The 19,207-nt window shown below is 45.1% G+C and overlaps 1 protein-coding gene across 1 annotated transcript in view; it reads left to right on the forward strand.

Annotated features, from left to right (window-relative positions):
- The window catches only part of LOC311248648 (UV-stimulated scaffold protein A-like), a gene marked incomplete at its 3' end in the record, with an annotated part of 63,958 nt that overhangs the window by 29,801 nt on the left and 14,950 nt on the right, over positions 1-19,207 (forward strand). The window contains exons 5-8 of the mRNA XM_084339502.1: positions 2,140-2,260; positions 8,449-8,708; positions 9,123-9,288; positions 15,874-15,983. Coding sequence (XP_084195628.1) covers positions 2,140-2,260; positions 8,449-8,708; positions 9,123-9,288; positions 15,874-15,983 — 657 coding nt within the window. The remainder of the gene's footprint in view (positions 1-2,139; positions 2,261-8,448; positions 8,709-9,122; positions 9,289-15,873; positions 15,984-19,207) is intronic.

Raw genomic sequence — 19,207 nt, forward strand, 5'->3', positions numbered from 1 at the left:
TTTACATTCACTTTGGCATGGTTTACATTCACTTTGGCATGGTTTACAGTCACTTTGGCATGGTTTACAGTCACTTTGGCATGGTTTACAGTCACTTTGGCATGGTTTACAGTCACTTTGGCACGGTTTACATTCACTTTGGCACGGTTTACATTCACTTTGGCATGGTTTACAGTCACTTTGGCATGGTTTACAGTCACTTTGGCATGGTTTACAGTCACTTTGGCATGGTTTACAGTCACTTTGGCACGGTTTACAGTCACTTTGGCATGGTTTACAGTCACTTTGGCACGGTTTACATTCACTTTGGCATGGTTTACAGTCACTTTGGCATGGTTTACAGTCACTTTGGCATGATTTACAGTCACTTTGGCATGGTTTACAGTCACTTTGGCACGGTTTACAGTCACTTTGGCATGGTTTACAGTCACTTTGGCATGGTTCACAGTCACTTTGGCACGGTTTACAGTCACTTTGGCATGGTTTACAGTCACTTTGGCATGGTTTACAGTCACTTTGGCACGGTTTACAGTCACTTTGGCATGGTTTACAGTCACTTTGGCATGGTTTACATTCACTTTGGCACGGTTTACAGTCACTTTGGCATGGTTTACAGTCACTTTGGCATGGTTTACAGTCACTTTGGCATGGTTTACAGTCACTTTGGCACGGTTTACAGTCACTTTGGCATGGTTTACATTCACTTTGGCATGGTTTACATTCACTTTAGCATGGTTTACAGTCACTTTGGCACGGTTTACAGTCACTTTAGCATGGTTTACAGTCACTTTGGCATGGTTTACAGTCACTTTGGCACGGTTTACAGTCACTTTGGCACGGTGAAAAGAAAGCGTGTCTGGGGCCGTGACATCAAGGGAGATTCAGGCTTCCATGAAATCATATTATGAACATTAGTCAAGTCAAGTCAAGTCAAGAGTTTTAATTGTCACGGCATACAGGTATACAATGAAATGCGGGTGGTCTTGCCCGCAACGATGTGCAATACAGTGGTACATATAATAGAATCAAAAGAAGGAAACAGCATTGTGCAGTAACAGGTAGCAGGTAACATGGAGTGACATCTCGGTATCTGTACATAGTTATTTACAGAGCATGTGGGACATGCTAGTTAGCTTTGGTAGTGCAATACACTGTTCCTGTTATTCTAATTTAAAGTGTCCTTTCCTTTGGCCATAAGTGTGCGTGTGTGCGGCATGAGTGTGTGCCCGCTCATGTTAAAGTGTTAAGTGGCTGCTCGTGTGTGAGCGTGCACAGCGTGCGTGTCGTGTGTGTGTTCATGTGTGCTTGTGTGTGGACAGTTCAATGTTCTGAGCACTCAATGTTCATTGTTCAGGGCTCTGATGGCCTGGGGGAAGAAGCTGAGCCTGAGCCGCTCTGTCCTAGTAGCTGGGGTTCGCAGGCGTCTGCCTGACCTCAGCAGCTGGAACAGGCTGTTATTGGGGTGGTGAGGGTCTTTCATTATCCTGCAGGCTCTGGATTTGCACCTCTTGTTGTATAGGACCTGCAGGGTTGGTAGTGCAATACCCGTGGTACGCTCGGCTGAGCGCACCACTCTCTGTAGGGCCTTCTTGTCCTGTGCCGTGCTGTTTCCATACCAGGCAGTGATGTTTCCGGTCAGGATGCTCTCTACAGCTCCTGAGTAGAAGGACTGGAGTATCTTCCCCGATACTCTGAACTTCCTTAACTGTCTCAGGTGGTAGAGGCGCTGCTTCGCCTTCTTTACTACTGTGTATGTGTGTGTTGACCATGTCAGGTCCTCTGAGATGTGGACCCCCAGGTACTTGAAGCTGCTCACCCTGTCCACGGTAGCCCCGTTCATGCTAGCAGCAAGTATTTGTCAACTAGGAGATGTGTCACGGCTGTGGTCTCAGCTGCCATGCGGCCGGCTGGCTGACGGATCACTCTATTCAAGCAGTTCTCTCCGCCCTCACCGTCACCTGGCACACGGCACACCGGTGCACACGAATGGAGCGCTCTCTGTGTAACCATGATACAGATGGGTGGAGTACAGCTCTCTCTGAAACTATGAGTCTCTCTATTTATCTCTCTCTCTCTCTCTCTCTCTCTCTCTCTCTCTCTCTCTCTCTCTCTCTCTCTCTCTCTCTCTCTTCCCCTCAGGTGGACTTTAACGACATCCAGGCCAGGACTCAGGCGGAGAGGAGGAGAGAGGAGGAGAGACAGAGGAGGATGGAGAGAATCTATAAAGACAAAGTGGAGAAAGCTACCAGAGAACTGGAGGGTAAACAACACCTTATCCCACACTGTAGAGCCCCTCCCACACTGTAGAGCCCCTCCCACACTGTAGAGCTCCTCCCACACTGTAGAGCCCCTCCCACACTGTAGAGCCCCTCCCACACTGGGCTTGTCACTGTAGAGCCCCTCCCACACTGGGCTTGTCACTGTAGAGCCCCTCCCACACTCTAGAGCTCATCCCACTCTGTAGAGCTCATCCCACTCTGTATAGCTCCTCCCACACTGTATAGCTCCTCCCACACTGTAGAGCCCCTCCCACACTCTAGAGCTCATCCCACTCTGTAGAGCTCATCCCACTCTGTATAGCTCCTCCCACACTGTATAGCTCCTCCCACACTGTAGAGCCCCTCCCGCACTGTAGAGCTCATCCCACTCTGTATAGCTCCTCCCACACTGTAGAGCCCCTCCCACACTGTAGAGCTCATCCCACTCTGTATAGCTCCTCCCACACTGTATAGCTCCTCCCACACTGTAGAGCTCCTCCCACACTGTAGAGCCCCTCCCACACTGTAGAGCCCCTCCCACACTGTAGAGCTCATCCCACTCTGTATAGCTCCTCCCACACTGTAGAGCCCCTCCCACACTGTAGAGCCCCTCCCACTCTGTATAGCTCCTCCCACACTGTATAGCTCCTCCCACACTGTAGAGCCCCTCCCACACTGTAGAGCTCATCCCACTCTGTATAGCTCCTCCCACACTGTAGAGCCCCTCCCACACTGTATAGCTCATCCCACTCTGTATAGCTCCTCCCACACTGTAGAGCCCCTCCCACACTGTAGAGCCCCTCCCACACTGTAGAGGCTAAAGGAGCCTAAAATATCAGGACAGAGGAATTAGGTATTCCTGCTATCAGGGCTGTTCAAGTACCTTTTATACAGAGGAACCGCTTGACCAGACACTGGCACAGTTATACAGAGCAGCATGAACCCCTTGACCAGACACTGGCACAGTTATACAGAGCAGCAGGACCCACTTGACCAGACACTGGCACAGTTATACAGAGCAGCAGGAACCGCTTGACCAGACACTGGCACAGTTATACAGAGTAGCAGGACCCACTTGACCAGACACTGGCACAGTTATACAGAGTACCAGGACCCACTTGACCAGACACTGGCACAGTTATACAGAGCAGGACCCACTTGACCAGACACTGGCACAGTTATACAGAGCACCAGGACCCACTTGACCAGACACTGGCACAGTTATACAGAGCAGCAGGACCCACTTGACCAGACACTGGCACAGTTATACAGAGTAGCAGGACCCACTTGACCAGACACTGGCACAGTTATACAGAGCACCAGGACCCACTTGACCAGACACTGGCACAGTTATACAGAGCTGCAGGACCCACTTGACCAGACACTGGCACAGTTATACAGAGTAGCAGGACCCACTTGACCAGACACTGGCACAGTTATACAGAGCAGGACCCACTTGACCAGACACTGGCACAGTTATACAGAGCAGCAGGACCCACTTGACCAGACACTGGCACAGTTATACAGAGCAGCAGGACCCACTTGACCAGACACTGGCACAGTTATACAGAGTAGCAGGACCCACTTGACCAGACACTGGCACAGTTATACAGAGTAGCAGGACCCACTTGACCAGACACTGGCACAGTTATACAGAGTAGCAGGACCCACTTGACCAGACACTGGCACAGTTATACAGAGTAGCAGGACCCACTTGACCAGACACTGGCACAGTTATACAGAGTAGCAGGAACCACTTGACCAGACACTGGCACAGTTATACAGAGTAGCAGGAACCACTTGACCAGACACTGGCACAGTTATACAGAGCAGCAGGACCCACTTGACCAGACACTGGCACAGTTATACAGAGCAGCAGGACCCACTTGACCAGACACTGGCACAGTTATACAGAGCAGCAGGACCCACTTGACCAGACACTGGCACAGTTATACAGAGTACCAGGACCCACTTGACCAGACACTGGCACAGTTATACAGAGTAGCAGGAACCGCTTGACCAGACACTGGCACAGTTATACAGAGCAGCAGGACCCACTTGACCAGACACTGGCACAGTTATACAGAGCAGCAGGACCCACTTGACCAGACACTGGCACAGTTATACAGAGTAGCAGGACCCACTTGACCAGACACTGGCACAGTTATACAGAGTAGCAGGACCCACTTGACCAGACACTGGCACAGTTATACAGAGCAGCAGGACCCACTTGACCAGACACTGGCACAGTTATACAGAGTAGCAGGACCCACTTGACCAGACACTGGCACAGTTATACAGAGCACCAGGACCCACTTGACCAGACACTGGCACAGTTATACAGAGTACCAGGACCCACTTGACCAGACACTGGCACAGTTATACAGAGCAGCAGGACCCACTTGACCAGACACTGGCACAGTTATACAGAGCAGCAGGACCCACTTGACCAGACACTGGCACAGTTATACAGAGCAGCAGGACCCACTTGACCAGACACTGGCACAGTTATACAGAGTAGCAGGAACCGCTTGACCAGACACTGGCACAGTTATACAGAGTAGCAGGACCCACTTGACCAGACACTGGCACAGTTATACAGAGCAGCAGGACCCACTTGACCAGACACTGGCACAGTTATACAGAGCAGCAGGACCCACTTGACCAGACACTGGCACAGTTATACAGAGTAGCAGGACCCACTTGACCAGACACTGGCACAGTTATACAGAGCAGCAGGACCCACTTGACCAGACACTGGCACAGTTATACAGAGCAGCAGGACCCACTTGACCAGACACTGGCACAGTTATACAGAGCAGCAGGACCCACTTGACCAGACACTGGCACAGTTATACAGAGTAGCAGGAACCACTTGACCAGACACTGGCACAGTTATACAGAGTAGCAGGAACCACTTGACCAGACACTGGCACAGTTATACAGAGTAGCAGGAACCACTTGACCAGACACTGGCACAGTTATACAGAGTAGCAGGACCCACTTGACCAGACACTGGCACAGTTATACAGAGTAGCAGGAACCACTTGACCAGACACTGGCACAGTTATACAGAGTAGCAGGAACCACTTGACCAGACACTGGCACAGTTATACAGAGCAGCAGGACCCACTTGACCAGACACTGGCACAGTTATACAGAGCAGCAGGACCCACTTGACCAGACACTGGCACAGTTATACAGAGTAGCAGGAACCACTTGACCAGACACTGGCACAGTTATACAGAGTAGCAGGAACCACTTGGCCAGACACTGGCACAGTTATACAGAGTAGCAGGAACCACTTGACCAGACACTGGCACAGTTATACAGAGTAGCAGGACCCACTTGACCAGACACTGGCACAGTTATACAGAGTAGCAGGAACCACTTGACCAGACACTGGCACAGTTATACAGAGTAGCAGGAACCACTTGACCAGACACTGGCACAGTTATACAGAGTAGCAGGACCCACTTGACCAGACACTGGCACAGTTATACAGAGTAGCAGGAACCGCTTGACCAGACACTGGCACAGTTATACAGAGTAGCAGGAACCACTTGACCAGACACTGGCACAGTTATACAGAGCAGCAGGACCCACTTGACCAGACACTGGCACAGTTATACAGAGCAGCAGGACCCACTTGACCAGACACTCTGCACAGTTATACAGAGTAGCAGGAACCACTTGACCAGACACTGGCACAGTTATACAGAGTACCAGGACCCACTTGACCAGACACTGGCACAGTTATACAGAGCAGCAGGACCCACTTGACCAGACACTGGCACAGTTATACAGAGCAGCAGGACCCACTTGACCAGACACTGGCACAGTTATACAGAGCACCAGGACCCACTTGACCAGACACTGGCACAGTTATACAGAGCAGCAGGACCCACTTGACCAGACACTGGCACAGTTATACAGAGTAGCAGGAACCACTTGACCAGACACTGGCACAGTTATACAGAGCACCAGGACCCACTTGACCAGACACTGGCACAGTTATACAGAGTACCAGGACCCACTTGACCAGACACTGGCACAGTTATACAGAGCAGCAGGACCCACTTGACCAGACACTGGCACAGTTATACAGAGCAGCAGGACCCACTTGACCAGACACTGGCACAGTTATACAGAGCAGCAGGACCCACTTGACCAGACACTGGCACAGTTATACAGAGTAGCAGGACCCACTTGACCAGACACTGGCACAGTTATACAGAGCACCAGGACCCACTTGACCAGACACTGGCACAGTTATACAGAGCAGCAGGACCCACTTGACCAGACATTGGCACAGTTATACAGAGTAGCAGGACCCACTTGACCAGACACTGGCACAGTTATACAGAGTAGCAGGACCCACTTGACCAGACACTGGCACAGTTATACAGAGCAGCAGGACCCACTTGACCAGACACTGGCACAGTTATACAGATGGAGCAAGAACCACTTGACCAGACACTGGCACAGTTATACAGACGGAGCAAGAACCACTTGGCCAGACACTGGCACAGTTATACAGAGTACCAGGACCCACTTGACCAGACACTGGCACAGTTATACAGAGCAGCAGGACCCACTTGACCAGACACTGGCACAGTTATACAGAGCAGCAGGACCCACTTGACCAGACACTGGCACAGTTATACAGAGCAGGACCCACTTGACCAGACACTGGCACAGTTATACAGACGGAGCAAGAACCACTTGACCAGACACTGGCACAGTTATACAGAGTACCAGGACCCACTTGACCAGACACTGGCACAGTTATACAGACGGAGCAAGAACCACTTGACCAGACACTGGCACAGTTATACAGAGCAGCAGGACCCACTTGACCAGACACTGGCACAGTTATACAGAGCACCAGGAACCAGACGCTGGCAGGAGACATGTGTGAGGAGGAGGGTTCATTGAGCTGCTTGAGAAAAGGGAACGAGGTGGATCCTGGACGTGGTCTAACGTCACGGTGACCAATCGCAGTCACTCTTATTGTCTGGGACCAAATACGGCGACGCCCCACTCCCAGTAAAAAGTGGGAATCTCTAGAATGGGTTTGGAGCGACGCTGTATACGGAAGTGGCTCTCAAGGTGACGATTAGACAACACTCTCTGTTGTCAGTAGATGGCAGCATTGGTTTAAAATTAAAAGGTGAAAATGTTGAAAACTACATGAATACATTTCCCAAGATCCTTAGCACAGGTCACAGGTCACTGGGATGTGTCTATTCTTCGCCGTGATCTGAACAGCGGTAAACTATTACTGCGGCCTCGGTATAGCGACCGCGAATGGTAAACTAATTATCTTAACAAAAGTGCGCTGGTAGCGTTACATATGTTGTCTAAAGGGGGACATATGGTACAATTTAAGATTTTAATGATAATCGGCATATAAAGGACAACATAAAGCATCGTTAATTTGTAAGAAACCTCAATGAAAACGGTAATATTCGCTATTGTTATGAAAATGTGCTAGAATCCTATAAAAATTTGGACGCATTTGGTCTGCGTTCCGTTAGCTGACGGGCGGATTATCAGTAATCATGTATTAATAACCGTTGACCGTTTCAAAGTGACAACAACAGCGTTCCAAGTTTATGTACCTTTATGTAATATTAAATAAATATACATTATATTATGCACACTATACATTCGATTACCGCTCCTCCCGGGCAGCGTGTCGAAGTGTCCTTGAGCAAGACACTTAACCCCCTAACTGCTCCCGATGAGCAGGTCGGCACCTTTCTGCTGTCTGTGTGAGTGAACGGCTAATATATGAGGAACAAAATTGTAAATCGCTTTGGATAAAAGCTGCTATATAAATGCATCATTTACCATTTATACATACAATAAGTACATTGCACATACAATATATACAGTGCATATGTAATATGTTTCTATATAGTGTGTTTCTATATAGTGTGTATGTAATATACATTACATATACACTATACATAAAATAGCACATTGTACATACAATAAATAAAGTGTATATGCATGTATATATATATAGTATATTCATAGTACATACAACATACGATATATACAGTGCAGACATGATTTAGTGTTTGTGTGTGTAGTATTATACCTTGTGTATACATTATACAGTGTACAGTATATTGCAGGGTATCTAGTAGTGTATAATTATTAATGTTATTGTATTTCCCAGAATCCTACACGGAGATCGAGGCCACGCTGACAGAGATGGACTCCTGTATGAAACTCCTACTTCCTGATGACTTTGACTTCTCTGACCCACAAACAACCAATGGCAGCCCTCAGAACTCCCAACCCGCCAATCGGCAATCTCGTCCCGCCCAAGCCATCGCGGCACCGGCCAATAACAACATGAAGATCCCCAAACCGACCAATGAATGCGCCTCAGAAGAGGGGGAGGGATCAAAGGAGGGGAGGAAATGGGAGGAGAGGAGAGGGGAGGAGAGGAGAGGGGAGGAGGGGGCAGGGGAGGAGAGGGGAGGGGAGGAGGGATCAAAGGAGAGGAGGAAAGGGGATGAGAGGAGAGGGGAGGAGAGGAGAGGGGAGGAGGGATCAAAGGAGAGGAGGAAAGGGGATGAGAGGAGAGGGGAGGAGAGGAGAGGGGAGGAGGGATCAAAGGAGAGGAGGAAAGGTGAGGAGAGGAGAGGGGAGGAGGGGAGAGGGGAGGAGGGATCAAAGGAGAGGAGGAAAGGTGAGGAGGGGGGAGGGGAGGAGGGGGGAGGGGAGGAGGGTTCAAAAGAGAGGAGGAAATCTACAGATAAAATAGAGGGGGACGTGTGTGAAAGAGTGAATAAAAAGCATGAAGGAAAGGAGGAGGAGGAGGAGGAGGAGGAGGAGGAGGAGGAAGAAGAAGAAGAAGAAGAAGAAGAAGACGAAGAAGAAGAAGAAGAAGAAGAAGATGGGAGTAGCGAGGGAGAGAGAGAGATGGAAGAGGGTCTTGATGAAGACGTGTTTATAAGGAACTCTGGCCTCATGTCTCACTCATACAGACTGGACATCAACCTAGATCCTGGTGGGTGCACTCACACACTCACACTCACACACACACACACACACACACACACACACACACACACACACACACACACACACACACACACACACACACACACACACACACACACACACTCAGGTCGCTTTCACACCAGAGCTGTTTGGTCCGGACTATCGGACCAGAATTCGATAGTCCGCTTTTTTGGGTTTGTGTGAATGCGCAGTCGAACTCTAGTGCGGACCAAACATGCAAACTCTGGTCCGCCAAAAAACATAGGTCTCGGTTCGCTTCATCGGACCAAACGCCGACCAAATATAGGAAGTCACCTGATAAACTGTGCATCTTGGGTAGAAGGAAGAAAAAAACACTGCAGCTTATTATTACCGCGGCACGCGGCATTCACTGCAAAACAAGCACACTGTACACATATGGGCAGAAGACTAAATAAAACAGCTGCTTGTGGGCACTCACAAAAACAACGAGGTGTACAAGTTGTTTAGCGAGAGGATGGCGGTAATGGGTTATAATCGAACGATGGATCAATGCCACGTCTCTGCTACTATCACGCTTCTTGCGCTGTTTGTGTTTGCGCGGATTTCACTTCCTGAAGGGGAGGGATTTCCACTCTCCATTGTGTCCAATAGACGAGCGCCCTTTTCGACCGTGTGACATTGTTCAGAAAGTTTGGTGCGCTTGACAAATTGCTATGTGAACGCAGACGAACCAAATGAAAAATGCAACAATGTTGCAACTTCACCACCAGAACCGCACCGAGTCCACCAAAACTATGTGAAAGCACCCTCACACACACCCTCACACACACACACTCACACACACACACTCACACACACACACACACACACACTCACACTCACGCGCACGCACGCGGATGCAGAGCTAATGATGGAGCATCGCCGTCGGTTGTGTGATAGTAAAGGGTTAACCTTCTGTCGTGTGGCAGTGAAAGGGTTAAGCAGTGGTGGAAGAAGTACACAGTTCCTTTACAAGTAAAGGTAGAAATACTCAGATAAATGAGTACTCTGGTCAAAGTAAAAGTCCTCCATTCAAATTCTACTTAAGTAAAAGTAGAGAAGTATTTGCTATTGAATGAATTTAAGTATCTAAAGTAAAAGTACACATTCTACATGACGTTTGTGTATCCATTGACCCCTATAGGTCGTGTTAAAGTGGTATGTGGTCCAGTTATGCTGCTCTGATTAAAGGTTATGTTAAAGTGGTATGTGGTCCAGTTATGCTGCTCTGATTAAAGGTCATGTTAAAGTGGTATGTGGTCCAGTTATGCTGCTCTGATTAAAGGTCATGTTAAAGTGGTATGTGGTCCAGTTATGCGGCTCTGATTAAAGTGGTATGTGGTCCAGTTATGCTGCTCTGATTAAAGGTCATGTTAAAGTGGTATGTGGTCCAGTTATGCTGCTCTGATTAAAGGTTATGTTAAAGTGGTATGTGGTCCAGTTATGCTGCTCTGATTAAAGGTTGTTAAAGTGGTATGTGGTCCAGTTATGCTGCTCTGATTAAAGGTTATGTTAAAGTGGTATGTGGTCCAGTTATGCTGCTCTGATTAAAGGTTATGTTAAAGTGGTATGTGGTCCAGTTATGCTGCTCTGATTAAAGGTTATGTTAAAGTGGTATGTGGTCCAGTTATGCTGCTCTGATTAAAGGTCATGTTAAAGTGGTGTGTGGTCCAGTTATGCTGCTCTGTTTAAAGGTTATGTTAAAGTGGTGTGTGGTCCAGTTATGCTGCTCTGTTTAAAGGTTATGTTAAAGTGGTGTGTGGTCCAGTTATACTGCTCTGATTAAAGGTCATGTTAAAGTGGTATGTGGTCCAGTTATGCTGCTCTGATTAAAGGTCATGTTAAAGTGGTATGTGGTCCAGTTATGCTGCTCTGATTAAAGGTTATGTTAAAGTGGTGTGTGGTCCAGTTATGCTGCTCTGATTAAAGGTCATGTTAAAGTGGTATGTGGTCCAGTTATGCTGCTCTGATTAAAGGTCATGTTAAAGTGGTACGTGGTCCAGTTATGCTGATCTGTTTAAATGTTATGTTAAAGTGGTATGTGGTCCAGTTATGCTGCTCTGATTAAAGGTTATGTTAAAGTGGTATGTGGTCCAGTTATGCTGCTCTGATTAAAGGTTATGTTAAAGTGGTACGTGGTCCAGTTATGCTGCTCTGATTAAAGGTTATGTTAAAGTGGTACGTGGTCCAGTTATGCTGCTCTGATTAAAGGTGATGTTAAAGTGGTACGTGGTCCAGTCATGCTGCTCTGATTAAAGGTTATGTTAAAGTGGTATGTGGTCCAGTTATGCTGCTCTGATTAAAGGTTATGTTAAAGTGGTACGTGGTCCAGTTATGCTGCTCTGATTAAAGGTGATGTTAAAGTGGTACGTGGTCCAGTCATGCTGCTCTGATTAAAGGTTATGTTAAAGTGGTATGTGGTCCAGTTATGCTGCTCTGATTAAAGGTTATGTTAAAGTGGTGTGTGGTCCAGTTATGCTGCTCTGATTAAAGGTTATGTTAAAGTGGTATGTGGTCCAGTTATGCTGCTCTGTTTAAAGGTCATGTTAAAGTGGTATGTGGTCCAGTTATGCTGCTCTGATTAAAGGTCATGTTAAAGTGGTATGTGGTCCAGTTATGCTGCTCTGATTAAAGGTTATGTTAAAGTGGTGTGTGGTCCAGTTATACTGCTCTGATTAAAGGTCATGTTAAAGTGGTATGTGGTCCAGTTATGCTGCTCTGATTAAAGGTCATGTTAAAGTGGTATGTGGTCCAGTTATGCTGCTCTGATTAAAGGTCATGTTAAAGTGGTATGTGGTCCAGCTATGCTGCTCTGATTAAAGGTTATGTTAAAGTGGTGTGCGGTCCAGTTATGCTGCTCTGATTAAAGGTCATGTTAAAGTGGTATGTGGTCCAGTTATACTGCTCTGATTAAAGGTTATGTTAAAGTGGTGTGTGGTCCAGTTATGCTGCTCTGATTAAAGGTTATGTTAAAGTGGTGTGTGGTCTAGTTATGCTGCTCTGATTAAATGTTGTGTTAAAGTGGTGTGTGGTCCAGTTATGCTGCTCTGATTAAAGGTTATGTTAAAGTGGTATGTGGTCCAGTTATGCTGCTCTGATTAAAGGTTATGTTAAAGTGGTATGTGGTCCAGTTACGCTGCTCTGATTAAAGGTTATGTTAAAGTGGTATGTGGTCCAGTTATGCTGCTCTGATTAAAGGTCATGTTAAAGTGGTATGTGGTCCAGTTATGCTGCTCTGATTAAAGGTTATGTTAAAGTGGTACGTGGTCCAGTTATGCTGCTCTGATTAAAGGTGATGTTAAAGTGGTACGTGGTCCAGTCATGCTGCTCTGATTAAAGGTTATGTTAAAGTGGTATGTGGTCCAGTTATGCTGCTCTGATTAAAGGTTATGTTAAAGTGGTGTGTGGTCCAGTTATGCTGCTCTGATTAAAGGTTATGTTAAAGTGGTATGTGGTCCAGTTATGCTGCTCTGTTTAAAGGTCATGTTAAAGTGGTATGTGGTCCAGTTATGCTGCTCTGATTAAAGGTTATGTTAAAGTGGTGTGTGGTCCAGTTATACTGCTCTGATTAAAGGTCATGTTAAAGTGGTATGTGGTCCAGTTATGCTGCTCTGATTAAAGGTCATGTTAAAGTGGTATGTGGTCCAGTTATGCTGCTCTGATTAAAGGTCATGTTAAATTGGTATGTGGTCCAGTTATGCTGCTCTGATTAAAGGTTATGTTAAAGTGGTGTGTGGTCCAGTTATGCTGCTCTGATTAAAGGTCATGTTAAAGTGGTATGTGGTCCAGTTATACTGCTCTGATTAAAGGTCATGTTAAAGTGGTATGTGGTCCAGTTATGCTGCTCTGATTAAAGGTCATGTTAAAGTGGTATGTGGTCCAGTTATGCTGCTCTGATTAAAGGTCATGTTAAAGTGGTATGTGGTCCAGCTATGCTGCTCTGATTAAATGTTATGTTAAAGTGGTGGGTGGTCCAGTTATGCTGCTCTGATTAAAGGTCATGTTAAAGTGGTATGTGGTCCAGTTATACTGCTCTGATTAAAGGTTATGTTAAAGTGGTGTGTGGTCCAGTTATGCTGCTCTGATTAAAGGTTATGTTAAAGTGGTGTGTGGTCTAGTTATGCTGCTCTGATTAAATGTTGTGTTAAAGTGGTATGTGGTCCAGTTACGCTGCTCTGATTAAAGGTTATGTTAAAGTGGTATGTGGTCCAGTTATGCTTCTCTGATTAAAGGTCATGTTAAAGTGGTGTGTGGTCCAGTTATGCTGCTCTGATTAAAGGTTGTGTTAAAGTGGTATGTGGTCCAGTTATGCTTCTCTGATTAAAGGTCATGTTAAAGTGGTGTGTGGTCCAGTTATGCTGCTCTGATTAAAGGTTAAAGTGGTATGTGGTCCAGTTATGCTGCTCTGATTAAAGGTTATGTTAAAGTGGTGTGTGGTCCAGCTATGCTGCTCTGATTAAAGGTCATGTTAAAGTGGTATGTGGTCCAGTTATGCTGCTCTGATTAAAGGTCATGTTAAAGTGGTATGTGGTCCAGTTATGCTGCTCTGATTAAAGGTCATGTTAAAGTGGTATGTGGTCCAGTTATGCTGCTCTGATTAAAGGTCATGTTAAAGTGGTATGTGGTCCAGTTATGCTGCTCTGATTAAAGGTCATGTTAAAGTGGTATGTGGTCCAGTTATGCTGCTCTGATTAAAGGTCATGTTAAAGTGGTACGTGGTCCAGTTATGCTGCTCTGATTAAAGGTCATGTTAAAGTGGTATGTGGTCCAGTTATGCTGCTCTGATTAAAGGTCATGTTAAAGTGGTATGTGGTCCAGCTATGCTGCTCTGATTAAATGTTATGTTAAAGTGGTGTGTGGTCCAGTTATGCTGCTCTGATTAAAGGTCATGTTAAAGTGGTATGTGGTCCAGTTATACTGCTCTGATTAAAGGTTATGTTAAAGTGGTGTGTGGTCTAGTTATGCTGCTCTGATTAAATGTTGTGTTAAAGTGGTATGTGGTCCAGTTACGCTGCTCTGATTAAAGGTTATGTTAAAGTGGTATGTGGTCCAGTTATGCTTCTCTGATTAAAGGTCATGTTAAAGTGGTGTGTGGTCCAGTTATGCTGCTCTGATTAAAGCTTGTGTTAAAGTGGTATGTGGTCCAGTTATACTGCTCTGATTAAAGGTTATGTTAAAGTGGTGTGTGGTCTAGTTATGCTGCTCTGATTAAATGTTGTGTTAAAGTGGTATGTGGTCCAGTTACGCTGCTCTGATTAAAGGTTATGTTAAAGTGGTATGTGGTCCAGTTATGCTTCTCTGATTAAAGGTCATGTTAAAGTGGTGTGTGGTCCAGTTATGCTGCTCTGATTAAAGCTTGTGTTAAAGTGGTATGTGGTCCAGTTATGCTTCTCTGATTAAAGGTCATGTTAAAGTGGTGTGTGGTCCAGTTATGCTGCTCTGATTAAAGGTTAAAGTGGTATGTGGTCCAGTTATGCTGCTCTGATTAAAGGTTATGTTAAAGTGGTGTGTGGTCCAGTTATGCTGCTCTGATTAAAGGTTGTGTTAAAGTGGTGTGTGGTCCAGTTATGCTGCTCTGATTAAAGGTCATGTTAAAGTGGTATGTGGTCCAGTTATGCTGCTCTGATTAAATGTTATGTTAAAGTGGTATGTGGTCCAGTTATGCTGCTCTGATTAAAGGTTATGTTAAAGTGGTGTGTGGTCCAGTTATGCTGCTCTGATTAAAGGTTATGTTAAAGTGGTGTGTGGTCCAGTTATGCTGCTCTGATTAAAGGTTGTGTTAAAGTGGTGTGTGGTCCAGTTATGCTGCTCTGATTAAAGGTTATGTTAAAGTGGTGTGTGGTCCAGTTATGCTGCTCTGATTAAAGGTTGTGTTAAAGTGGTGTGTGGTCCAGTTATGCTGCTCTGATTAAAGGTCATGTTAAAGTGGTATGTGGTCCAGTTATGCTGCTCTGATTAAAGGTCATGTTAAAGTGGTACGTGGTCCAGTTATGCTGCTCTGATTACGTCTTCTTGAAGGCTTCAAATGCGAAAGTATATAATCTTAATCTCATAATCATTTTTTATTTTGTATATATTATGTTTTCTATGCCAAATCCTTTTCTTCAAAGTAACTAGTAACTGATGGGTTCAGATAAATGTAGTGGAGTAAAAGTATGAAGTTCCCTAAAATGAAAATACTCACATAAAGTAGAAGTAGCTTGAAAATGTACTTAAGTAAAGAAATAAATAAAAAAAAGTAAAAAATACTTTGTTACTTTCCACCATTCAACCTGTGCTGTCACACAGCCTTTGTGTTAACTCTTTCACTGCCACACTACCAAATGGTTAACCCTTTCACTGCCACACTACAGATGGTTAACCCTTTCACTGCCACACGACAACTGGTTAACCCTTTACTATCACACTACAGACGGGTTAAATGTATTTGGGGGATATATAGGCCTCATGTAATGTAGTCTAATGCAAAACATCTGTCTCTCTCTCTCTATGTTCTCTCTCTCCCTCTCTCTCTCTCTCTGCTCTCTCTCTCTCTCTCTGTTCTCTCTCTCTCTCTCCGTCTCTCTCTCAGGTGTCCATGTGAAGGAGACGGAGGACAATGAGGCGGTGGTTGCCATGGTAATAGACCTCCACAAACTGATCACTACCAAACACCTGCCCGCTGTCCTGGGATGGACACAGGTACACACGCGCACGCACACACACACACACACACACACACATTTTAAATGGTTTATTTGAATCCGCTGATCATATCACATTTACCATATTGGCCCACATGTATTTTCCACCTTCAAATGACACCTCCAAAATCTTAGATCTTATCTTTTATCCTTTATTACACCGTCTGGCTACCTGTTACAACAGAGATATAACTAAACCACACTGTCTGACTACCTGTTACAGAGATATAACTAAACCACACTGTCTGACTACCTGTTACAGAGATATAACTAAACCACACTGTCTGACTACCTGTTACAGTTAGAACTAAACCACACTGTCTGGCTACCTGTTACAGAGATATAACTAAACCACACTGTCTGGCTACCTGTTACAGAGATATAACTAAACCACACTGTCTGTCTACCTGTTACAGAGATATAACTAAACCACACTGTCTGTCTACCTGTTACAGTTAGAACTAAACCACACTGTCTGGCTACCTGTTACAGAGATATAACTAAACCACACTGTCTGGCTACCTGTTACAGAGATATAACTAAACCACACTGTCTGGCTACCTGTTACAGAGATATAACTAAACCACACTGTCTGTCTACCTGTTACAGAGATATAACTAAACCACACTGTCTGGCTACCTGTTACAGAGATATAACTAAACCACACTGTCTGTCTACCTGTTACAGAGATATAACTAAACCACACTGTCTGGCTACCTGTTACAGAGATATAACTAAACCACACTGTCTGGCTACCTGTTACAACAGAGATATAACTAAACCACACTGTCTGGCTACCTGTTACAGTTAGAACTAAACCACACTGTCTGGCTACCTGTTACAGAGATATAACTAAACCACACTGTCTGTCTACCTGTTACAGAGATATAACTAAACCACACTGTCTGGCTACCTGTTACAGAGATATAACTAAACCACACTGTCTGGCTACCTGTTACAGAGATATAACTAAACCACACTGTCTGGCTACCTGTTACAACAGAGATATAACTAAACCACACTGTCTGGCTACCTGTTACAGTTAGAACTAAACCACACTGTCTGGCTACCTGTTACAGAGATATAACTAAACCACACTGTCTGGCTACCTGTTACAGAGATATAACTAAACCACACTGTCTGGCTACCTGTTACAGAGATATAACTAAACCACACTGTCTGGCTACCTGTTACAGAGATATAACTAAACCACACTGTCTGTCTACCTGTTACAGAGATATAACTAAACCACACTGTCTGGCTACCTGTTACAGAGATATAACTAAACCACACTGTCTGGCTACCTGTTACAGAGATATAACTAAACCACACTGTCTGGCTACCTGTTACAGAGATATAACTAAACCACACTGTCTGGCTACCTGTTACAACAGAGATATAACTAAACCACACTGTCTGGCTACCTGTTACAGTTAGAACTAAACCACACTGTCTGGCTACCTGTTACAGAGATATAACTAAACCACACTGTCTGTCTACCTGTTACAGAGATATAACTAAACCACACTGTCTGGCTACCTGTTACAGAGATATAACTAAACCACACTGTCTGGCTACCTGTTACAGAGATATAACTAAACCACACTGTCTGGCTACCTGTTACAACAGAGATATAACTAAACCACACTGTCTGGCTACCTGTTACAGTTAGAACTAAACCACACTGTCTGGCTACCTGTTACAGAGATATAACTAAACCACACTGTCTGGCTACCTGTTACAGAGATATAACTAAACCACACTGTCTGGCTACCTGTTACAGAGATATAACTAAACCACACTGTCTGGCTACCTGTTACAGAGATATAACTAAACCACACTGTCTGTCTACCTGTTACAGAGATATAACTAAACCACACTGTCTGTCTACCTGTTACAGAGATATAACTAAACCACACTGTCTGGCTACCTGTTACAGAGATATAACTAAACCACACTGTCTGGCTACCTGTTACAGAGATATAACTAAACCACACTGTCTGGCTACCTGTTACAACAGAGATATAACTAAACCACACTGTCTGGCTACCTGTTACAGTTAGAACTAAACCACACTGTCTGGCTACCTGTTACAGAGATATAACTAAACCACACTGTCTGTCTACCTGTTACAGAGATATAACTAAACCACACTGTCTGGCTACCTGTTACAGAGATATAACTAAACCACACTGTCTGGCTACCTGTTACAGAGATATAACTAAACCACACTGTCTGGCTACCTGTTACAACAGAGATATAACTAAACCACACTGTCTGGCTACCTGTTACAGTTAGAACTAAACCACACTGTCTGGCTACCTGTTACAGAGATATAACTAAACCACACTGTCTGGCTACCTGTTACAGAGATATAACTAAACCACACTGTCTGTCTACCTGTTACAGAGATATAACTAAACCACACTGTCTGGCTACCTGTTACAACAGAGATATAACTAAACCACACTGTCTGACTACCTGTTACAGAGATATAACTAAACCACACTGTCTGGCTACCTGTTACAGAGATATAACTAAACCACACTGTCTGGCTACCTGTTACAGAGATATAACTAAACCACACTGTCTGGCTACCTGTTACAGAGATATAACTAAACCACACTGTCTGGCTACCTGTTACAGAGATATAACTAAACCACACTGTCTGACTACCTGTTACAGAGATATAACTAAACCACACTGTCTGGCTACCTGTTACAGAGATATAACTAAACCACACTGTCTGGCTACCTGTTACAACAGAGATATAACTAAACCACACTGTCTGACTACCTGTTACAACAGAGATATAACTAAACCACACTGTCTGGCTACCTGTTACAGAGAGATATAACTAAACCACACTGTCTGGCTACCTGTTACAACAGAGAGATATAACTAAACCACACTGTCTGACTACCTGTTACAGAGATATAACTAAACCACACTGTCTGGCTACCTGTTACAGAGATATAACTAAACCACACTGTCTGGCTACCTGTTACAGAGATATAACTAAACCATACTGTCTGGCTACCTGTTACAACAGAGAGATATAACTAAACCACACTGTCTGGCTACCTGTTACAGAGATATAACTAAACCACACTGTCTGGCTACCTGTTACAGAGATATAACTAAACCACACTGTCTGTCTACCTGTTACAGAGATATAACTAAACCACACTGTCTGTCTACCTGTTACAGAGATATAACTAA

The sequence above is a fragment of the Notolepis coatsorum genome (assembly GCF_963971535.1).
Source record: "Notolepis coatsorum genome assembly, contig: SCAFFOLD_115, whole genome shotgun sequence".
In the NCBI taxonomy this organism is placed as follows: Eukaryota; Metazoa; Chordata; class Actinopteri; order Aulopiformes; family Paralepididae; genus Notolepis; species Notolepis coatsorum.